General features: G+C 46.4%; 2 protein-coding genes across 2 annotated transcripts in view; one reads left to right on the top strand and one right to left on the bottom strand.

Moving 5' to 3' along the window:
- Positions 1-1,845, top strand: part of Abhd12b (abhydrolase domain containing 12B) — a 29,031-nt gene extending 27,186 nt beyond the window's left edge. Inside the window, exons 11-13 of the mRNA XM_006985447.4 lie at positions 575-653; positions 1,191-1,309; positions 1,424-1,845. Of these exons, the coding sequence (XP_006985509.1) occupies positions 575-653; positions 1,191-1,309; positions 1,424-1,451 (226 nt within the window). The 3' untranslated portion in view covers positions 1,452-1,845. The remainder of the gene's footprint in view (positions 1-574; positions 654-1,190; positions 1,310-1,423) is intronic.
- Positions 1,846-2,090: 245 nt separating this feature from the next.
- The window catches only part of Pygl (glycogen phosphorylase L), a 34,522-nt gene continuing 12,982 nt past the window's right edge, over positions 2,091-23,630 (bottom strand). The window contains exons 5-20 of the mRNA XM_006985449.4: positions 21,408-21,539; positions 17,976-18,087; positions 17,181-17,263; positions 13,146-13,289; positions 12,665-12,757; positions 11,525-11,671; positions 11,041-11,204; positions 10,451-10,565; positions 9,485-9,586; positions 9,218-9,365; positions 9,041-9,099; positions 8,795-8,936; positions 7,329-7,536; positions 6,287-6,421; positions 5,841-5,907; positions 2,091-2,421 (exon numbers count right to left, since the gene is read on the bottom strand). Coding sequence (XP_006985511.1) covers positions 2,254-2,421; positions 5,841-5,907; positions 6,287-6,421; positions 7,329-7,536; positions 8,795-8,936; positions 9,041-9,099; positions 9,218-9,365; positions 9,485-9,586; positions 10,451-10,565; positions 11,041-11,204; positions 11,525-11,671; positions 12,665-12,757; positions 13,146-13,289; positions 17,181-17,263; positions 17,976-18,087; positions 21,408-21,539 — 2,019 coding nt within the window. The 3' untranslated portion in view covers positions 2,091-2,253. The remainder of the gene's footprint in view (positions 2,422-5,840; positions 5,908-6,286; positions 6,422-7,328; positions 7,537-8,794; positions 8,937-9,040; positions 9,100-9,217; positions 9,366-9,484; positions 9,587-10,450; positions 10,566-11,040; positions 11,205-11,524; positions 11,672-12,664; positions 12,758-13,145; positions 13,290-17,180; positions 17,264-17,975; positions 18,088-21,407; positions 21,540-23,630) is intronic.

Here is a 23,630-nt window from a genome sequence, read left to right as displayed (position 1 = left end):
TTGTTTTGTAGACTTTAAAAGATTTATTTTAATCTTATGTGTGTGTGGGTACTTGTCTGCGCACCATGTATGTATAGTACCCAAGGAGTCCAGAAGAGGGCATCAGATCCCCTGGGACTGGAGTTAGAGATGGTTGTTAGCTGTTATGTAGGTCAACTGGAGGAAGCCAGTTGGATATCCACTGGGCTATCATCTCCCTACTTTGTAGACTTTTAATTAAAATACTTCAGGAATTACACAATGAAGTATAATAAAGAAAAAGATAAGGTCTACGAATGCCATGCAAATCCATTATTACAATGTGCATTTTCTTCAGTATGATTAAAATTCACATAGACGTAATTAATTATTAATTCAATTCAATTGGATGAGCAAATCAAACAGAGGAAACATGGGTGGGGGATAAAGTGGTTACTAGGTGAAGTTTTGCATGTGGGAAGCTGTGACTCCTTGGAAGGAAGATTATTTTATTTTTCTGTGCTTTGGGTGAACATCATGTGTCACTAAAAGTGTGACTTGGGAGCTCAGGTCGAATCCTTAAACTGGGCATTGTTTTTCTCCCATCGGCTCCTAGTGTGAAGTTCCTGTCCTCCCCGATTCTCATCTTGCATGGAGAGGATGACAGGACAGTACCGCTGGAGTATGGACAGCAGGTAGCCCAAGAGCCCTACCATTTCTTCATCTAGCTGACCTCTGACTAGCGCTTAAAAGGTCTCTGACATTATAGGGCCTGCTCTACACTCCAGGAGTCAAGTTCCCCGATCTCTACAATGAGTGTCAGTGCCCTTAGCTGCTTAATTTAAAGGAGTTTGGAGGGTAGAGGTAGACATTGGTCCCTCACCTGGGGTCTGTGGCTAAGTGGGAGCCTCCCCACCCCATGTTACCTCTAATGATGTTTTCCTTTGAACAACGCTGTGAGGGAATGGGTCCATAGCAATTCTTTGAGCCTTTGCAGTGAGGTGTGGTGAGAGGAAGTATGGGTTCATTAGTATTTTCCATTAGTCATGACTGCTCTGGTCCTTAACTGCAGAAACAGCCAATAGAGGACCTGGGGAGGAGGGATGTGGATCTATCTCTAGGGTCTGACTTGGTGAGAGACTTCCCCAAGTTCCTTTCCCTTTTAGGAAAGTCAGACTAGGAGATCTGTGGCTGGGTATCACTGCCCTTGACTGTCTTCGCTTCTCTTGCAGCTCTACGAAATCGCACGCAGTGCCTACAGGAACAAAGACAGGGTCAAAATGGTTGTCTTCCCTCCAGGCTTCCACCACAACCTTCTCTGTAAAAGCCCCATGCTGCTGAGAAGTGTGAGGTGAGGACTCCCCTTGCTAATTGTGACTCAATTAGCCCTGCTGCAATGGACGATCAGAGCAAGCCCCGAGTTATTCAGACCAAGTGTGATCTGACCTATGTCCTCTTTCCGCAGAGACTTCCTGAGCCAGCAGTGGGCATGAGGGCCGGGAGGAGTGGAAATCTCCAGAAGATGTGGTACACATGGCACCTGAGCTGTGTGGCTCCTTTATGCAAAATTGCAGTGGGGCTACTTGGATGAACGGATGCCCTCGATACTTCCACCTGCCATTTGAATAAAGAGAGCTATACAGAATGGTCTTTGGCTCATCGTCGTCTGACTTGCGAATCATGCCAAGCCCTCAATGTGGAGAATCAGAATGCAATGTGATCTGATCTCATCTATAAATGTCCACTTATGAAACCTGCTGGGGATATTTGTGAGTAAGGTGGCTGCTGGTGGATGAACGTCGGTGTCTGCTGAGACGGGATGAGAGGGTACCATTCAGGAACCAGAGAGTGGCTTCTCAGCAGACTCTGAACCTGGGAGCCTCTTGAACGTGGACTTCTCTCACCTTCAGAGCTGTGAGGCTAAATTTACACTGTTTGTAGGTTCTCTAGATTAGCACCGTCGGTTATGACCGCGTGAGGGGACTGAGACAGCAGCCTGGAGCTTGAATCCGACAGTAGTGAAAATATTTTACCTTAGTCCCTTTACATGGCATTAAGCAGTTCCAAGCAGTTTTCCAGCTCTGTGATTACTTTTGAGGAAAGTAATCCTAGCACGCCACTAATCAACAACGGGAAGTCAACAATTTATTTTTAGTTCTAATACAGCCATACATTTTCCTTTCCCATTCCCAGAGACACTTAATTAATTATTCAATAACAAAACAGAATCAACGAAGCTATAAAAATATTCAAGTTCAATAAGAAGTCATTCCCTTTTGAGAGACACGTCACTGTTCACTCCCCATTGATCCCCCTGCTAGACTCGTTGGACAGGGAAATCTTCAGATCCGAAGGTTCCATGTTCCAGATGTCCTTGGCGTATTCCTTGATGGTGCGGTCACTGGAGAATTTCCCCGAGGCAGCTATGTTTTTGAGCACCATTGTGTTCCAGGCTTTTTGATTCTGTGAATGACATGAACACATCCAGTCCAGGGCCTGTGTGCCTGGCAAGCTTTGACAAACGTCAGGCCTAACATACTTCACAGAGGAAACGACAGGGACAAACCAGAACGATCTGTAGATGCATTGGCTCTGCTGACAGCCGACACTAGAGCAGACTACGCTTTCTTCATATTCAGGGTATATATTTCTCTTAGGGATGAAAAGGTATTTTTTACTTTAAGGGAAGCCATGGGCATGGCATGGTGGTAGACGCTTGTCATCCCAGCCTTTGAGAGGCTAAGGCAAGAAGACCTCGAGTTCAAACCCAGCCTGGGCTACACAGAGAGACTCTATCTCCCAAGAGAGAGCGAGGAAGAGAGTGAGAGAGGGCGAGAAAGCAAGCCAGTGAGTGATAACAATAGTGTGAGCATGTGGAGGGGTGTGTGTGAGGGACAGGGAGAGGGAAGGGGGACAGAAAGGGGGCGAGGGACAGAGATGAGGGAGAAAGAGAGGAGAGGGAGAGAAGGAGAGAGAATGAAAATCTGTGGATGGGAATTCTCTAATTGGTAATCCGGCTAGGGTTTCAGTGTTTTAGCATGTAAGCCATATTTTCCATGCATTATTACTAGGATGGAGAGTTGGCTTAGTGGTTAAGAGCACCTATTACTCTTTTCGAGGACCTGAGTTCAATTCCCAGCACCCCTACTGAGTAGCTCAACTCTGACTCTAACTCCAGCTCCAAGGCATCTAATTACCTCTCCTGGTCCCCATGGGCACCTGCATACTCGTGACATCTACTCACCTAGACACACTTAAATAAAACAAAAATAAATGGAATAACCTCTCTTCTTCCTAGAGGGGGAGAAAGGGACTAATATTCATTATCCATGAGAGGACGTTTGAAGAGGTTTAACCTACTGCAGGGGATGTCTTTCTGTATGCTGTGAATGTGTTGCTCTGATTGATAAATAAAATGCTGATTGGCCAGTAGCCAGGCAGGAAGTATAGGCAGGATAAGCAGAGAGGAGAATGCTGGGAAGTGGAAGGCTGAGTCAGGACATGCTGCCAGCCGCAGCCACCATGAGAAGCAAGATGTAAAGTACTGGTAAGCCACAAGCCATGTAACACCTTACAGATGAATAGAAATGGGTTAATTTACAGTATAAGAACTAGATAATAAGAAGCCTGCCACAGCCATACAGTTTATAAGTAATATAAGTCTCTATGTGGTTACTTGGGTCTGAGTGGTGCAGGATCCGGGTGGACAGGAATACATCGGCTACAACCTATGACTCAAAAAGTTTGGAAAATAGTGACAGTGAGCTAACAGCGTGTGGCAAGCTTGCTGGCCCACTTAGCTTCCCTTGTTCTTTTTGAAGGCCTATGCCTCGGCAGGCTTGTTCTGAATCCCCACAGCTCCACTGGGGTTTCAAAACAGGGTGAACTAAGGTTTCATTCTCAGTCGGAAATATTTCAAAATTTTACATTTTTGTAAAAGAATATAAAAATATATTTGATTTACAGCTTCTTCATTTTTTTTTAGAGCTCTCTATGAGTTTATTGGATGTTATTCAAAGTTGTTAACACATTAGGAAAATTTTTCAAAAAGAGAATTAAACTATCATCATACCCTAAGCTATGCCAAAGTGGAACATGGCAGGGTCACTCCGGCTTAGAGACTTCTACATAAAAACAAACAAACAAACAAACAAACAAGCCAGGCGGTGGTGGCACACACCATGAATCCCAGCAGTCGGGGGAGGCAGGTGGACCTCTGTGAGTTCGAGGCCAGCTTGGTCTACAGAGCGAGTTCCAGGGCAGCCAGTGCTGTGCAAAGAAACTCTCTCAAAAAACCAAACACACACACACACACACACACACACACACACACACACACACACACACACACACACACACAAAACAAAACAAAACAAAACACACACAAAAAAACAAAAAAACCTGAAGTTCATGGTAGGCTTTCGAGCCACTAGGGTCACGTTTACTAACCCTCAGCAATGCAATTACTGTAAAAAGCAGAGGCTGCAGTTTGAACTACGAACAGGCAGGTATGAAGGAAATGCTGCACTCCCGACGGAGGGTCTTTGGATCTGGGCTTAGCTTTACCGGAAGACCCTTTGTGTCTAACTGTCCTTGGCATTAGTCCTCACCCTCGTTCAGGTTTTCTTCCCTGTTCTGACTGATTTCTATTTCTCCAGGCGTCTGCCCTCTTTCCCCTGAGTTCCTGGGGCTGCCTGGGCTGGTCCCATCCCTGCTCAGGAAGTGGCCAGTGAGATGCTTAGCCGCTGACTGGAACTTGGGTCTAGGCTCCGTCAGGAGGTTCATCTGACTCTGCCTAGAAGACGAGGGCTGGCTGCTAGGCAGCGCAGGCTTGGCAGGGTCTCACCTCACAACCCCAGAGGGCTGCCTGCCTAGGGTGGCTGCATGTTGCGTGTGCTAACCTGGCCTGTCACCTGCCCTGAGAAAGGAATGGGAAAGAATGTTCGTGAAGCCCACCTGGAGTCTCAGCTCAGAGCTTGCTCCTCTGGAAACCCTTGTATACTTTTTCAAGACACTCCTAGAGGGCTGTTTGACAAGGCATAACTGCACATGGAGACTTATTCACATAGCTCTAGTTGTTTCTTTCTTTCTTTCTTTTTTTAAAATAATCATATATAACCCTCTCTTCCTTTTGTACATTTATATTCTAGTGATCTGGCCCTACCACAAGAGTGGTCCAGGGGAGATATTTATTTTTCAGTTTTCAGAGAATACCAGGTCAGTTCTTATGCAACCAAACTGTGGCTCGGTCTTGTAATAATCATGGCAAGTGTTTCAAAACATCGATGGCGAATTCTACCCACCGCCAGTCAGAATCGCTGTGGGGGAAGGGTAAGTTGTCACCTGTATTTTGAACCAGCAGCCTTGGCGACTGTGATGTGTAGTTCTGGTTAAGAAACCTGGGATCCCAGGCTGCTTGAGGGGAGAGGGGCAGGGCTCAGAACGGAGAGGCCCCTCACACCTCTGAGGTCTGCATCCTGAGCTGCTGGGAACAGGCCTGCTACAACAATAGGTGCTCGATGAATAGAAATCACCGATGATTTCCTTTTTAAAGTAGAGCAATGAAAAAGTTTACAACTGTTACTGAAATCTCAGATTCCAGTATGTGGAATAGCCCTCCCGGTGTGTCTTGTAAACAGGAAAAAAGATTTTGATCTGAACATCTGCCAAGTTCTCTCACTCACTCTCTCTCTCTTCTCTTTTTTCTTTTGGTGGTGCCATGGGAGGAAGTTGTCAAACTCAGAGCCTTGCGCTTGCTAGGCAAGAACTCTACCAAGCTTCCCTAGGGCTTATTGGTCAATGGAGCTCTGTTATTTAAATTTCACATAAAGAAAACAATGAATGAACCTTAGCAGCCTATGTGAAACCCACCCCATACTCACCATATACAGCTGGCTGACTTTTTCTTGACACTTGACATAGGCCTCATAGTCCGCAAAGACTTTGAATCTGCATTTGTTTTTTGTATGGTTGCGGTTGGAAGAAAGACAGACAGAACAAATTCATGGACAGGATTCCACTTTAAATCCACTTTTGCTGACTGTCAAGATGCCCAGCTTACCAACAAGAATGGTCACCATTTCATGGTTCCCATATGCAAATATGTCTCACATCACGTGTGTGTATGTGAGAGCCGAATGGATCAGCGGGAAGAGAAAAAGCACACAAGATTTGAGTCTTATTCTCAAGCTTAAATCATTTGTGGAGGATGCCCCGCCCCCAAGCTTGTGACAGCCAATCAGATCCCAGGTCCATGGGTGGGCTGCTGCTAGTTTGAGTTGCTTTTGTCCCTTTCGCATGCATCCAGTCATACCACGGAGGAACCCACCTGTCATGATAAAACAGCATGTTGATAATGTCTTTGAAGAGCTCAGGCTGAGTGGGTGAGAAGAAGCCATTGTCAATTTGGTCAATGGCCAGCTTCAGTTCCGGAAGGGCCTCGTAATACTCTTTTGCCTCGTACCTGTAGTACAGGGTGGGTGGATGGTGAGAGAAAGGTTGTGTTAGTGTGTGTGATGAGCAGCATACCAGATACCTCATTCGCTGTAAAATACACACCAACACCAGCGTTTTTACAAATCGTTATAGATTTCAACATGGGTATAACACTAGATCCTAATTCATCCCCTTCCAACTGATTCATCCCTCATAATAAAAAACACTAAGGACAGGAGACAATGAAAACTCTAGTCTAATCTGATAGAATATGGTAAGGTTTATTTTAAAGTAGACTATGGCTCTAAAGAGCATGGTGTGAAGGAACTAGCTGCTTTCTTTGGACCCATAAAACTTTTGGATTCATAAAAGTTGGTGCTACTGAGTGAAACTCACTTCTAAGGGTCAGAAGGTATATTTAACATCCTCTGAATCTCCTGGAGCTCCATTGGGTTCTTGCTTGAACTCAGGTTAAGTAAACCCAACTAGACATGAAGTGAGAACAGACGTTGTTGGGGCACACCTCTCTCTATCCTCCGTCATGTTTTGGTCCACCACTCAAAGATCTTAAAGGAGCACCAGGTATTGGTTTAGCTTACTGACAAAAACATCCAAGTAGACATTGCTTCCTCTTTTGATCAAAGAAAAAAAAATCATGGACACAGGAAGCGGGAAGGCTCACTGAGCTGCTGTGGCTGGTAGCCATAGCAACTTGCCTGTGTATCTGTCCTAAGCATCCTTTAGTCACACTGGCTGAGTAATAACTAAGGCTAACTGTGGCTAGGAGGGCCTGCCTCCTTGTGGGAGCTGTCCTGCCTCTACCTCTCATGAGATCAGGCCTCAGTGGGATGTCAGCATGAGTGAGCAGTAAGCCCTTGGAGATAATGTCCCTTTCCTGGGGTGACCTGCTCAGCTAAGGGGAGTGGTTTTCTCACCCTTTCTTGTCCAAAGCGGCCACATCATCTACCCTCATGCCAAAGATGAACAGGTTCTCCTCCCCGGCTTCCTCGGCCATTTCCACGTTGGCCCCGTCCATAGTCCCGATGGTCAGGGCCCCGTTGAGCATGAACTTCATGTTACCGGTCCCGGAGGCTTCTGTGCCCGCCGTGGAAATCTGCTCCGACAGATCTGTGGCTGGAATGACTGTAAGCAGGCCATGTCAATATGGTGGTTCCTTCTCTCTGCATCCTTAATTTTATGTAAGCATGGATCTAGCTGGCCTGTTGTTGACGATGGACACGTGCATACCCTGGTACCCCTTCCGTGGTGTAGAAAGAGAGCACTCACTTTCTCCTTGACCCAGGCAGTTACTGTACCCTTATGTACCTGCGTGCTTACCACTCTTCCTTGGTCTACACACTTTTAAGAGTGTCTATTGGCTCTGAGCTATAAGCTGGACATTATCTTTTTCCCTTTCCATTTCCGCATTTTTATTTCTTCTGCTTTGTAAAACGTATGGCAACTTCTATTTCTTGGCCCATAAAATTCCCAGATCTTTCTTGAACTCTCTTTTGCAAGGGACTGAATTGTTCCATTTCTTCCCTTGCTCCTTTCCCTGACTGCAGCTGAGGTGTTTTGTGCCTGGGGCTAGACATTCAGGCTCTGCCCCTTCAGCCTCATGTGCACCCAAATCAGATCTGCCCGAACCTCCAACCGCTTCACCACAGAGCTCAAGCCTGAGTCGGCCTTATTCCGAGAGCTTATCTGTTGATTAAATTTGTGCTCATTTGTATTTTTAGGAACCTGTCTCCTTTCTCTTTATGCAGAGGCATTTAAGCAGTAACCCTACGGGACCCCAAAATACCACAAAGAGAAAGCTGACTTTCACTTCTTTCAATCTGGGAAGCAGGTGGATAGACGGTTGGCCCTGGCTGGTGGGTGGCTTCTCTGCCGGCATGAATCGTGAACAAAGAAAGGTCCCAGCAATACAGAAAAGGGCACCGGCTCCCTGCCTGCTTGCCCCTGTGTGGGAACGCCGTGTTTGATTCTGGAGTGCACCTCTAAGCCTCGTGCTTTGGCAGCACCATGTCTGTCCTCCTTCGCTGTCCCACCATGAACACATGACAGTCTTCCCTCCCACGCCGTGATGAGAAGCCTCTGAGAGCTGGGAAGCTGGTGTGCTCTTTGCAAAACCTGGGCTGGCAGCAGAAGACCCCTCCTCCCGTTTGCAGAGGACCCTGGCCCGAGGTCAGCATCTTCACCATCACAGGCTCCCCAGTCGTAGGGACCAGTCACTTGCGAATGCCATCGTGTGACAGCAACCTCATGGGTCACTCTGGCCATCTTAGGGGCCTCTGCTTTGTCATCCGTCATGTCGCTAGCTCCTTGGAGTCAGTCTACCCCGATCAAGCCCATATGCTGCCCCCCGCTCCTCCCCCATGCCTGGCAACGAGGACACTACCTTTCTCAGCAAGCGACACTCTGTAATTCTCCAGGAAGATGACTTTCAACTTGCTGCCGACCACGGGGTCATTGTTCACCACTTCCGCCACGGAGGTGATCAGCTTTATGATCATTTTGGCCATGTGATATCCCGGGGCAGCCTTGGGGAAGAACAGCAGTGTGTGGAGAGAAGGGCCGATGGATGAAGAAGGCACATAGCAAGAGATTAGACCCCTCACGTCCCCACGAAATGCAGCCAGCTTACTTTGCCACCGATTATGACTGTCCTTGGCACGAACAACTTCTTAGGGTCTTTCTTGATGCCTTCAAAAGATGGGGATACAGATGGAATGAATAGTGGCTGCTGCGGAGGGACAGGGACCCACCTCAAGGCTGTGGCTCCCACCCCTGGAGGGAGGTGGCGCGCTCCAGGGACACTCACGATTGTACATGGTGATCACGTGCAGGCAGTTCAAGAGCTGCCGTTTGTACTCGTGGATCCTCTTCACGTGGACGTCAAACATGGAGGAGGGGTTGATCTTCACCTTGTACTCCTTCTCCAGGAACTGGGAGAACTTCAGCTTGTTTTCCTGTGGAGCGTGAACAGGCCAGAGCCCCCCACTCAGTGGGAAGCCTTGGGTATCCGCTGGAACCCACGGCCCTCACTTCCAAGGTGAGAAGGGCGGAGAGCCCCGTCCGGCACGCTCACCTGCTTCACTTTGGCTATTTCCCGGAGGAAGACGTCGTCGCTCACAAAGCTGTGGAGCTTCGTCAGCTGGCTCAGGTCCTTCACGTAGTCCTCTCCAATTTTCTACCGATTTAGAGGAAAAGGCGACCTTAATTTGAGACGGTAATCACACCCGTCACGGCAGGTTTTACCAGAGTGTATATGGTAAGTGGCTCTCATGCCCAGTAGTTCACACAACGGTCTGTTTCACTCACAAAAAAGGGTAAACATCCTACGTGGGAAGAACTTTAAATATAAGAACTTTACACACAAGGGTGACCGAGAAACCCAGGTTCTGTTACGTTGAAAGCTTCGTTATCCCGTTACCCGTGGACACCCTGGTCCATCCGTGGGTCACACAGACACTGTTGGCCGTGACTAGTTACGCCTAATTTGTACAACCGTTGTTCAAAATAGGAGAATTCCAAGATGGGGGCTGAAGGGATGGCTCAGTGGTTACGAGCACATGCTGCTCTTGTGGGGGGACCTGACTTTGGTTGCTAGCACCCATATGGGGAGGCTCACCACTGGCTGTGATCCCAGCTTCAGGAGATATGACATCCTATTCTGCCCTCGAAGGGCACCTGCACCCATGTGCATATACTTCTCCCATAAACACATAACTAAAATAATAATAATAATAATAATAATAATAATAATAATAATAATAATAATAAATAAAAATAAATTTGCCCCTGCACAACAGCATGAGCTGCTTACTCGGAAGCCAGCCAGGCCACAGGGAGGGTGTGTGACACCCCTGTGACTTCACTTGCTGACCCCACCCCCACCGGCCTAGCATGTTAATTTTGAGACTATTTACAAGTTAAGTTACAAATGTTTTTTGCTTTATAAAGCGAACAGGAACATATTGTCCTTAAATCACATCACAGGCTCTCCTCATTCCTGTTTGATTTAAAGGCCTCCCCTCTCAGCGCTTCCTTTTACCTCTGCTATCAGATCAGCCAGCCCCGGGTTGCAGAGCAGGAGCCAGCGCCTCGGGGTGATGCCGTTGGTTTTATTCTGGAACTTGTCTGGTTCCAGCTCGCTGAAGTCCTTGAACCTGGTGGAGACAGAAGACACAAACGGCTGGCTGGAGCTGAAAAGGGGCAGAGAGCAGCTTGCCTGCTTGCCTGCTTGCCGGGGCAAAGGTCAGAGGTAGAGTCGGGGAGCCAATGGGGGCTCAGGAAAGGCAATGGAAGGTGAAGGGAGAGACTTGGCAGCGGATGGCTGCCACTTTAGATAGAAGAGACTCATTTGCAATTCAGAACAGCCGCCCCAGATCCAGCCACCTCCATCTGACTTCCTGGCTGTGACAGACGCCAAGTTTTCAGCTGAAAAGTTCACGTAAATCCAGAATTAGGGTGGTACAGAGAAGGCATTTTTGTTTTGTTTTTGTTTTTAAGTTCTCTATATACAAGACAATTCTTGAAAGCCTTTCCCGGACCCCTTCTCATCTGGAAGTCAAACTGATATTAACTGGCACCAGAGTTTTCGAGGATCTGGGTTGGGCCCGCGGCTCTAGTACGGTCACTCACACTTGGGTCTTCACGATGTCCGAGTGGATCTTTGCTACCCCATTCACCGCGTGGCAGCCCACGATGCAGAGATGGGCCATGTTGATCCTTTTGCCCCCTTCCTCTTCGATTAGAGACATCCTCCGCATGCGGTCGATGTCTTTAGGGAACAAGGCCACGATCCTCTAGTCAAAGGAAGACACAGATCTTGCTGGCCACTGGGGTTTTAAAGCAGTCCCCAGAAAGCCTCTCCTGCCCCAAGCAAAAAATCTCTGATGGAGGGAGAAGAGACCTTCAGAGAGGCAGAACTAGCTGCGGGAGATGCCAGCTCTCCATTTACACATTCAAAAGCACCCGTTTACCAGAGCCCAACTCAGACTTCAGTGCTTTCTTTAATGGCTGGAAGACGCCAAGGCCTCGTTTAGGAAGGGAGAACATGGTGGCGATCTTGGATACGTTACAGCCGCATTCTCCTGAGAGGCAGGCGTCTTTCGGAATGACTTACATCTAAATGCTTCTGATTGATCTCATAAATGATCTGCAAGTGTCGAGGCAGCAGCTTCTCCACCAGTTCCACCGGCCAGCGCTCCAGTGCCTCCGGGAGCACCGTGTGGTTGGTATAGGCGAAGGTTTTCTTGGTGATCTCCCATGCCTGCAGGAAGAGAGGGTTGGTTTCTGTCCCTTCAGGGCATGGCCTCCAGAGAGCTAAACACTTCCCTCAATGCCCGCTGTGTGCCACGGGTCTCTCTGAATGTGCACAGGTAGGCACACTCAATTCACTGAGTCTTCAAATGGTCCAGGTCATAGCATGTATACTTTATGTTTTCCGAGAAAGAAAAAGCTTTTTATAAAACTGTCTAGTAAGATATTAGACAGCATTCTGATAAATCTTCTCGTGATCACTACATGTCTTTTATTTATTAAATACTAAATACTCAAAGTTGGGGAATAGAACTTTAAGTAACATTTAGCAGATGCACAGGATGCTTAAAATTCTGCATTTTCAAAGAATGTTGAAAATGTCCCCAGGCTGGGGACATCGCTCAGTCCCTGAAGGGCTGATGCAGAAGCATGAGGAGCTGAGTTTGGTCCCCAGCATCCCTACAAAATAACAAAAGCATGGGCATGTGGAGACAGGAAGACCCCTGGGCTCACCAACCAACCTCCTAGCCTATGTGATGAGTCCCAGCCTAATAAGAGATGTTGTCTCAAAAAACAAGGTTGATGGCCCCGAGGAACAACACCCAAGGATGTCCCCTGGCCTCTACATACAAGCACGTGCACCCCACCCCCACACACATACAAACACTGCCTTCCAAAGCTAGGGGGTGCTTTTAGTTAGCTGTCTTCTGGTCTAGAAAATTCAAATTTCAAATCATTTGAGAAACAAAGTATGTTCAATACAACATAACCCTTAATGTGGCTACTGGCCTGCCTCCTACTATGATTGGAGCTAGTTAGTCTTATTTCCTGTGAAATGCTGAGGATGGAGACATGTTGGCATTGGGGCAAAATACACCCTTCAACTGTGAGAATCTAGCCACAGAAACCTGTTTTGAACAGAAGAAACAAAGGAGCTTTTCAGGAGTCCCTCAACCCAGATACTCTGAATGGTTTCAAGATAAAGAAGCCAGGCTATCCAGACCTTGGACCAGGGCAGTTTTTCAATATCCACAAAAATCCTCATCAGCTCAGGGATGGCGAGCGCAGGGTGTGTGTCATTCAGCTGGATGGCTACCTGGGTAGAGAGAAGACATCGATGGGTAAATGACAGCCCAGGGTCGGGCTTCCGGTCCTCACCAACATCTGGATGAAGCGCTAAACCAGTGGTTCTCAACTGATGGGTCGCATATCAGATACTCACATTATGGTTCATAATAGTAGCAAAATCACAGTTAGGAAGTAGTAATGAAATAATTGTATGGTTGGGGGTCACCATGACATGAGGAACTGTGTTATAGGTTCACAGCCTTAGGAAGGATGAGAACCATGGCTGACCAAACAAACCTCCTGCTTCCTGGGAAATGTTTGAATGAAACATGTACTCTGCCTGCCTGACATTCTGACCAGCTTGTATGGACGTCCTCCCCGTGGGCCTCGTCTACGGCCACAGTCTGACCACTCACCTGATCTGGAAAGGCATCGAACACGGTTCCCCCACCATCCTTGGAGCCAAACTTCGAGGCCTTGAAGCGTCTGATGACATCCTGCAGGGTCGCAGCCACCACGAAGTACTCCTGCTTCAGCCTCAGCTCCTTCCCTTCAAAAAACTTCAAGCCAGGGACACTGAGTGAGAGGGGGTCGTGGTGGAGCCGTGACCAAAATGTGGCCAGTCTAGGGAACATTAAGGAACTGAGAGGAGGCCCGGTGAATGAAGAAATATCAGCTTCTGCTTGCCCGAAAACCTGTCCACATGACAGGCAAGAGCTCTTGGGAGGGTGTTCAGATACAAGATAAAGAGGCTGGGAGAGACAACAGTAACACTTTGGTTTTGTTTTTAAATAAATTTGATATAGTTTTTTTTTAAGGATTTTTTAAATTTAATTGTGTGTGTGTGTGTGTGTGTGTGTGTGTGTGTGTGTGTGTGTGTGTGTGTGCAGTACCCTCAGAGACCAGAGAAGGGCATCAGATTCCCTGGAGTTAGAGTTACAGGTGGTGTAACCTGACTGTGGTTGACAGGAAGACAACTCTAGTCCTTTGCAAGAGCAGCCATTAACTGTTGGGTCACCCCTTCAGCCCTGTCACCCCTTCTGAAGGCGAGAAATAGGCAGATGAGTAGAAATGGAGTCAGATGACCCAAGAAGCCAACTTTTGCCCTGGTGGTAGAGAGGAGCCATCAGGCACTTTGGTTTGTATATCAGAGCTCTCCCGCTGGGAGGGGGGGATGCTCAGAAACCAGCAGCACTAACTCCTTTGAATGTAGGGGTGCAGATGGAGAGAAAGGTCATGTGAGAGCTGCCTAACAGACAGCTGACCTTGGACCTCAAGAAATCCTGCCACTGAGCCATTTCCTTTCCCAACTCAGATGGAAGCAAGACTTGTAGGAGATGGTAAGTCTCCAGTGAAGGGTACAGCTAAGGCCGGGTGCCAATGACCTCTTACGGACAACTGTGGCCAGTGGGCAGTGAGTGAAAGCTGATACACAGAGTGTGGAGAAGCTCGAGTCTTCTCCCAAGTGAACTCAGAACACAGACAGCTGCTGATGATTCCCCCAAATCAAGTGACTGTGCACATAAACTAACCCGATCAAAACTGCACTGTACTTCTCAGCGACAACAAAACTGTCAGGCGATACAAGCAGAATCTGCTCCGTATCCAGGCAAACTACCAGAGCGGGCAGGACGCAAATGCTTCCTGAGACACACAAGGTCTCAAGAAGATCCAGCTCACAAATGCCTGTCCCCAGGAGGTCTGGAAGAATGTCTACAAGAAATGGTGAGCCAACCCAGAACTGAAAGACACAAGAACCTAGAAGCAATGGCCTCAGTTGGGAGGTGGGTACAAGCCCCTGAATGGTGAGGAGTGACATGAATTTATACTCGGCAAACACCAAGTGGGGAGCCCAGTGAAGACTATGGTACTCATACTGAGAGAACCGGATGGGAAACATATTTCTGTGATGGGAGGAATGGATATGAGAACATGAGGTTTATGCTTGTTTTTAGTAGTGTGTGTGTGTGTGTGTGGGGGGTGTCAAACAATTGTGGGAATGGGAAAATCATAAAGTAGCAATAACTTCGTGTTATTACTTCACAAAGTTTTAACTACATGGAAATGGATGGCTGCTTGCCTTTCCAAACATGTCTATGTACAACAAATATAAGAGAAATTACATTTAGTCATTAAACTTATCTGGGGTAATAGTAACAATGAGACTTTCTAGATGGTAGAGTTACAATTTTTTTCACTTTCTTCATTTTATATAGCTTAATTTTTTTCCCTAAGGGCACATATCACTGTACAATTTACAATGAAGATATTGTAAAAATAATAAAAGGCACTATGACTCTGCTTACGTTGAAATCAAACATCTTTTAATCCAGAGAACTGTTCAAGTCCTAGCAATGAAATTGCTAATTAAACATGATCTCTGTCTTTAGTGGTGGGGCAATGGAAGTGAGAACAGTTTCTTTAAAAATTGTAAGGCACTGTGTTTTGGAAATCTGGATACTCCAGTAATTCTTGATTTGAGCCCTAAAGTTGAATCAGGATTTGTGAGATAAACACAGAGGAGTTCTTGGAGGTGCTTGACTGGGCTGGGAGGGGTAGGGTGGTCACTTCACTGCCCCTGGACCCTCACTGCTGGGTAAGGTCATAGGTGATGAGTACCGTGATCAATTTGGGAGGAAGTCAGGGATTCCTTCAACTCTATGTCTACCTGGCACGTGATCAGAAGCCTCTCACAGCCTTAAGCAGGGCACACAGCTCACTAGAATCGGAGTGAGGAGAGCAGCAAGATTCTTGGAAGAAAGGCTGAAGTCTGAACATGGGTTTGGGCCATATTTAAAAAGAAAAATGAATTTGTTTCACAAAATGATGTTTTGAACCCACTCTGAAAAAAACAAAGCAATACCAAGAAAATATCTTGAGGGCTACTTTAACCCAAAAGTCCTATCTTTTTTTAAATCTTATGCTAATTAATACACCATGCTGATTTCTATAGATGAGTATTTCCAGGTCAAGTCAGGTCTGGTTCTGACAGAAGGTAGCCCCGCCCAGTTACAGAATTCTGCAGGCCTAGGGTTGGCCAGTGGAAGACTGTGGACTTGGATGCGTTCTTAGTCTGACTGTCAAGGGGAACAATCTTTTGCTCTTGGGTCAGTGACTTCTCTGAAAGGTACTGACAGAACTGGGTCTTTTTCCAAAAGAAAAACAACATATAGCATTAGGTTCCGGAAAATGTTGCAGCAAATCCATCTACTTTTCCTTCTTCCCCTCTCAGAGTCTATGATTCACTACCAAACAAACATCCAGTCTAAATTGCATCCTGGTCCCCAGAGTCCCTGGTTTCTACCATCACTGTGAAGCAGAGTACTAATCTGGTTGCCTCTCAAAGTACTTTCAGGAAGAATCATTACATCTTCAAGAACACAATTTTAACCACAGACAAACTGGAGCTACATATGCTTAGCTCAACTAAGAATTCGTAGTGGCCGCTGCAGATGTAGTCCCCCACAGCAAACAGACACCAAGTTGTTAAGCTGCTCATACTGGTACACATCTGTAATTCCAACACTTGGGGGCAAAGGCCGGAGGATCCTTGAGAGTTCAAGTCTAGCCTGGTGTACTTAGTGAGCTCCAGGCCATCCCGGGCTGCATAAGAGATCCCGTCTCAGGAACACAACCAGAGAGGGGGAGAAGGCCCGGTGGGTCAAGCGCCTGTGATGAGAACGTGGAGACCTGAGTATAAATCCCCAGAACGCTTATAAAGCGGGAGATGGGAGTGGTCTGTAATCCCAGTGCTCTGACAGGTATGGGAGTAGAGACAGGAGAATCCCCAGAAGCTCGTGGGCTATCCTGGTATACAGAGCAATGGACAACGATAACTAGAGTGGAAAAACAAAAACAAAAACAAAACCCCACCTCATCTTAAAAAAGGCAGAAGGCAAGAGCAGTATGCACATATATGCCATGGTTCATGCATGCTTGCACATACGCAGACAGACAGACAGACAGACACAGCTTTTAGAATAGCAGTAAGATAACCTGATGTAGGAAAAACTCAAGGATCCAAGCTAGTAGCAGAAAAGGCAGACATTAGTCCGTGGGTCTGATCTTAGGACCACCATGACCTCCCCGAGCCTGGGGACAGAAAGCCAGAAAGAGCCAGGTGAGCATGGGAGGAGACCAGGGAGTCTCCCCAATTCTAACGTAGCCAATGAAGCTTCTATCAGGAAACAAACCAGGCTTTCTTAGCATTCTGTTCATCTTTGGTATCCAGGTTCTGTTTTGAAATACATCTGTGGATCTTCCCAGTTGATGGGGCCATGAATCAAAGCAAAACACCAAATTTGACCTCGTGAATTGCACAGCCTTGTTTTCCTTACTTGATGGGGAGGAGAACGTGACAGAAGGGACACAGCTTATTCCACACACGTGTTTCATAGGTTACTGGAGAGGTTCTGGGAAGTAAGTGTGTAAGCTGGCCCTGCGTCACTCACATTATCATTGGGGTAGAGCACTCTGGAGATATTCTCGGCCAGGTTCCGGTCCAGCACAGCCTGAATGTAGTCTCCAACATTAACTGAAAGGAATGTAGAAAAACCATAAATAGACAAGCCAGCCACTGTTGGAGCAAGTCCCTTGATCTCATCTGGTGTCCCACCATGCACAATTCCTAAGATTTCTAAAAATCTAAAAGGGTTTCAATAAACTTTAACACTGGCCTTCCCAGGAGAGTTCAAGGCCAGACTGAAGTTTGGCTTTAAAAAAATGTCTTCTATACTTGCAGAAAACAAAAACAAAAACCAAAACCAGTTTGGCCAGGCATGGTGGTACATGCCTTTAATCCCAGCACTCAGGAACCACAGGCAGGGGGATCTCTCTGTGTTCAAACACCAGCCTGATCTACATAGCAAGTTCCAAACCAGTCAAGGCTACTTAGTGACACCCTGTATCCAGAAACAAACAAAAAAACAAACAAATAAATAATAAAGCCTTCTCAGTCACTGAAGATCAAAGATCACAGACTCAAAGCTTTTTTTTTTTTTTTTTTTTCTTCCTTCCGAGACAGGGTTTCTCTGTGTAGCTTTGGTGCCTTTCCTGGAACTCGCTTTGTAGACCAGGCTAGTCTCGAACTCACAGAGATCTGCCTGCCTCTGCCTCCCGAGTGCTGGGATTAAAGGCGTGTGTCACCACCGCCCGGCTTCAAGGCTTTTTTCTCAGCCTCAACTTGTCTCTAACTAGCCATCATTATGCAGTGCACACAAAGAGAGCAGAGACCAGGCTGTACGTACAGTCTTGGAGGTTAAAGTCATTTGGTGCTCGAGCTGACCAGAGGCGCATAGTGTTCACAGTGTTGTTCATGTACCCAGGCACGGGGGTGTCATAAGGCAGAGCCAGGACCACCTGTGGGATTAAACACCAGCAGTTGCACACAGTTTCACAGGTTTGATGATGGAAGCTGAAGAATGCCTGGGGGCTGCAATGGAACTCTATTCCTGACTGCGTCACATACTCAAATTGTGTAGGTTAGAACCAAGAGGTGTGTCTCAGGACCAAAGGGAGTAAAGGAGGTTATGGTACTGCTGATCTCTCAAAATATTTCTAACCTGGATTCCCATGTGCTCCTTGCCCCGAAGGAGGGACACTGTGTTGTGGGATAATCTTTGTGTACACTGTGAAGATGTCTCTTTACCAAAGCACTTTCTGATTGGTTTACTAAAGAGCTGAATGGCCAATAGCTAGGCAGGAAGAGGTTAGGTGGGACTTCCGGGAGAGAGAGGAACTCAGAGATGAATCTAGGCCAGTGAGAGATGGCAGTGAGACATGGAGGGAGTTGGGCATACAAAATGAATGAGGGGTAAGAGCCACATGGCGGAACATAGATGAATAGAAACAGGCTAACTTAAGGTTTAAGAGTTAGCTGAGGAAAAGCCTAAGCTAAAGGCCAAGCTTTTATAAGTAACAAGTCTCTGTGTCATTATTTGGAGGCTGGCGGTCCCAACAAGAGCTACTACAACACTGGAACACACTGCTGTGGTACTAGTGGTAGAAAAGGGTTTAAGATGATAAACCACGATACATAAGAAAGGAGCACACATGAATGTGACCCACTGAAGGGCGGCAGCAGTCAGGGCAGGCTCTGTGCAGGTCACTCAAAATGACCTGATGTCGAATATGCTAAAATTCAACAGAACAGGAACGTGACGGAGGCACATCATCCCACGAAGCATTTCAAATGTCACGCTAGCCAGCTTTTTTGATGTTGTAAAAAGCTGTTTTGGTGACTCCTGTAGTGATCTGCCAAGTCAGGTGATAATTAGCTGAACTGGGTCCAAGATGCCGGCTGTGGAAAATCTAGAACCGTCTTTGTGACAGCCATTCAGACAGACAGATGGGGAGTGAAGTGTTTCACGGGGCATTTAAAATTCACATGAAAAATGACCCATTTTCATTCCTTGTCTCATCGAGGTTCAAGGGGGGGGGGAGAACAGCAGGATGATTGCATGGGACGATATGATACGTCACGTGGTCCAGCCCGCGCACTGTGCCCTTACTTGAAGGTCTTTCGTGAAGAAGTAAAGGTCTTTGCAGAATTTTTTTAAGCACATTGTCACCCATCAGGAGGTGTCATTGGTAGACTGGGCATAGCTCTGAGTTTAGACAAGGCTTGCCCTCCTGCTCCTTCCCAGCATTACAGAGGCAGTCCAAGGAACACCCAGCTTGGATCTCCTTTCAGGGGCTTCCGAGAGGACCTGTCCCCTCATAGTTCACCCCAAGGCTGTATGTCATCTCTGGGATGCACCAACATGTTTGAAACACTACAGCATTTCCAAACAGGTAATGCTCTAATCCCTCAGCGCGACCACTTGCTCAGCACAGTGCTGCAGCCTAACACTTTTCTGAGACCTCTTCCTTCCACTTTTCCTTCATAGGTGGCCCCCTGTACCATGCAGACCTCCCACTTCTTCCTGCTGCTCCCCCTCTTCCTCTTCCCTAGCTTTGCTCCCACACATCACTAGCCCAGCTAATTCCCTCTGGTATCCGCTTCCCTGCGGGATTGAATTACACAACAGCAGAAAAACAGTTCCGCCTGTTGGAAGTCGTTCCCTGCATGCTCAGAGCGTGTCTGGCCTCATGCTGGCTGACCTCACCAGCTACAGATGTGGGGCTGATCCAGGTGATGACTCTCTCACCCATAAAGTCCTGCAGGGCTTCGGCCAGCTCGTGTACAGCATCTCTGACCCACAACCTTGCTTCTCTAAACATAGAGACAAGTACTTTGTAATCGAATTTCTGGATCCGCCATGGAAATATCCAAACTGGCTCAGCACCAGGCCCCCTAGTACAAATAGAGCACTTACACTTGATTGTGTAAGCTGTATAACTCTGCATAGATCAGAAGCTAATGAAGTAGTGGGTACCAAACTACACCACATACTAGTTTAATACCAAACAAGCGTGCGATTCCTTAGAGTGAATTCACTGGTCTGTTTATAGTTCACACGACAGCGTTTGTGACCAAGTGCAGCTTAAACTGTAGCCAGACATGAAAAAGAAAATAAACAAAGCAGGACCTTACCTTTACGTCAACATGCTAGTCTACACCCTACGTCATTTTATGTGTTAGTTCCTTACCTGTCCCTTGATTCGCCATGTAAGTTCACATTCCGATAGGAAACATTTTTTTTTAAGTCTTATTTTTCTGAACTTTGAATATCTCTCTAAGGAGTAGCAAAATAAACCAGTAGTTAAAAAAGAAATCAGCTATAAGCTAGGCATGCTGCAACACGCTAAGACATTTCACATGGAAGGGCATTATTTCAGTTGGTTCTGAGGAATGACTAAGATAAACACCAGCTGAGACCACTTTTATTAAGCAAATAAACCAAGTGAAGCTGTGCTGATTGGACGAGGCAACCCGGTGGAGAATAGGGTCATTCACCAGAAAACACGACCACACAGAATAGATGCTTCGATATGATTCCGTGACAGGGCCGTATGCAAACTGAATGGTGGGACCAAGACTTATTCCAGAGGAAACGCCCTTGAAGAAACAGCAGCATCACTTTTTTAGGGGTGATGACGGATCACAGATCCAGCACAGTACAGACTGTGCCATGAGCTGAAGCCTCGGTCGTCTTTTGAAAACTACGCTACTGAAATGTCCAGTGATGGGCCGAGCAAAAGCATTTAAAATTATCCTACTTTGGTATCAACAATATTTATAAAACCAGAGAAACTAAACATCCAGAGAGCTAATCGGCGAAGCACTATCGAGCTGATTAATATCTGATCAAACTGATCGCAAAATGACCCTGGTAAATCAGTTAACCTTGGGGAAGTCACTTTCCTCTTGGCCTTAGTGCCCTTATCTCCTAAAGGAACCGCAGCATGAAGAGGAGAAGCATGCTTATTTATACAATTTCACTCTGTTATTGGATGCATAAGACATCATTCTTTTTTTTTCTTTCTTTTGGTGGTGGTGGTGGTTGAAACATGGTTTCTCTACATAGCCCTAGCTATTCTGGAACACTGTAGTTCAGGCTGGCCTCAAAACTCATAGAGATCCATCCACCTCTGCCTCCTGAATGCTGGGATTAAAGGCGTGTATGTGCCACTACGCCTGACTGACCTTCATTCTTGATATCGTGTGATGCCGCACACTGTGTGCTCACTGTAATGCCCACTGTGCGGCGACGCGTGTCCCGAGAACACCTGCTCACCTGGGTGTCGACCCACTTTGTCCCCGTCTGGGTGTGCTCGACTCTTCCGTAGAAGTGCACAGGCAGCATGAACTCAGGGCGAGCCTTCTCCCAAGGGTTCCCATGTCGGAGCCAATCATCTGCCTCTTCTACCTGGAAACGGACATGGCTTAGAATTCACTGTTCAGGGGACATGGTCCTAGCCCTTCACTTACACCACGACACAAGTATCTTTTACAGCTGCTCAAGAGTTCTGCTTTGGAAAGGAAGTACACCGGGTCTTCCAACCTCATCTTGTCTTTGTTACTATCTGACATCCTAAGACAACGTCCATGCTCACTGACAATGACATGCGTCTTATGTGTGTTATTGTACTGGATTCTCACAGCAACCCCAGAGGAGGAAACTATGATTTCCATCTTTTCAGAGATGAGGAAATATGACAGCTGGAGGTCACACAGAAGGAAGATGCTAGAGCTAAGGTACCTTCAGTTCTTCTTCTTTTTTTTTTAATTGAAAAAATATAATTGATAAGGAAATCTAATCAACGAAATAAACCAGATGTGTAAAGTCTTACTGCTGGAATATAAGACATGAAAAATAAAGGTAATATAACAAATCCTTAGCCAAACTAACCAAAGGAAAGAGGGAGAAGACCCAAATTAATAAACTTAGAGATGAAAGGAGAACCATTGATAGCCTTCAGTTCTATGATTTAGAGCCCATGTCTTCACATCTAGGAAGGTCTTCTAGGAAGGCTAACCATTGAGTTTCTGGACCACATGGTCCAACATGAAGTTTTCAGTGAAGATTCTGGTGCCTGGAATGTACAAAATGAGCTAAGAAATGCTTCTTAGAGACCACTCTCTTACTAAAGCTCTTTTCAATTCAGGTACAGAGAATCTCATAGTCTTTGCTCACCTTAATCCTTATGGAACTTTGACTTGGTAACAAACTATCCATTATGATTCATTTTGAAGATGCCCTACACTAAAAGGTAAGGAATTAATTTCACTAACAATTTCAACTTTCCACAAGTTTGTATGTTAATCTGTTGCAAACTGTTTCTTACAAAAAATATCAACCAGAGTTCCTCTTTAGGGCATTCAGGATATCAAATTAATTTTGGCTTGTAATAAGCAATCAAGAAGACTAAAAACAGTAACACCACTGTATCAAGGAGGTGTGTTTAATTAATTAATTAAACAAACACTATCTATCATTTGTGAAGTTTTCCAGCGGATGAGAAGCTTCAGGGTAAAGCACATGCTGAGCAAGCTTGAGAACCTTGGTTGGGATCCCCAGCATTCACGTATAAGCCAGGCATGGGGTGAACATCTGTAACCCCAGCACTGTGTGGAGGGGTATAGAGACATGGATCCAGGATTCATCCAACTAGCCAAATCACTGAGCTCCAGGTTCACTAAGACCCTGTCTCAAAAATGAAGGTTGAATCCAGCGGTGGTAGCGCATGCCTTTAATCCCAGCACTTGGGAGACAGAGGCAGGCGGATATCTGTAAGTTCAAGGCCAGCCTGGTCTACAGAGTGACTTCCAGGACAGCCAGAGCTGCACAGAAAACCCTGTCTTGAAAAATCAAAACCAAACCAAAACAGAAACCTGAGGAAAGAAAGTCTTAAACAGCCTGGGACACAGTGAGTACCACACAGTCTACTTTCCAGGGCAGAGGGTGAGTGCATTAGTCATTTGGTTAGGTGGTGTTGAAATGCCGGCCATACTGAAAAACCCCTGTGAAGCCCAGTGTTCAGCAAGGAACTCCAGTTACTTCTTCACTGGGAATAGAAATCAGCTCTTTCATTTCTACGGCCTTTCATGTTTATAAAGCATACACCTCCTATGGAATATAAGACATGTAGAGGAACAAATGGAAGATAATAAACACTCCCTGAGACCCCATGTTCCAAAGGTAATTAATGTGGAGGCTTTGGTATATGCTCTTTCCTAAAAAAAAAAAAAAAAGATTTGTTTATTTATTTACTTATTAAATGTGTGTGTGTGTGTGTGTGTGTGTGTGTGTGTGTGTGTGTGTGTGTGTGTGTGGTGCATGGGTATCACATGCATACAGGAGCCCGTGGAGGCTTGGAGAAGGAGTAAGATCCCTTGGAACTGGAGTTACAGGTGGCTGTAAGCATCCACATGAACGGACCCTGGCTCCTCGGCAAGACCACCAAGAGCGTTAATCTTAACCCCCAGCCACATCTCCCGCTCCTGAGGTATTTTCCTT

This window comes from Peromyscus maniculatus, chromosome 14 (genome assembly GCF_049852395.1).
Source record: "Peromyscus maniculatus bairdii isolate BWxNUB_F1_BW_parent chromosome 14, HU_Pman_BW_mat_3.1, whole genome shotgun sequence".
Classification (NCBI taxonomy): Eukaryota; Metazoa; Chordata; class Mammalia; order Rodentia; family Cricetidae; genus Peromyscus; species Peromyscus maniculatus.
Note: the sequence above shows the minus strand (reverse complement) of the source record. Positions and strands in the feature narration are given on the sequence as shown.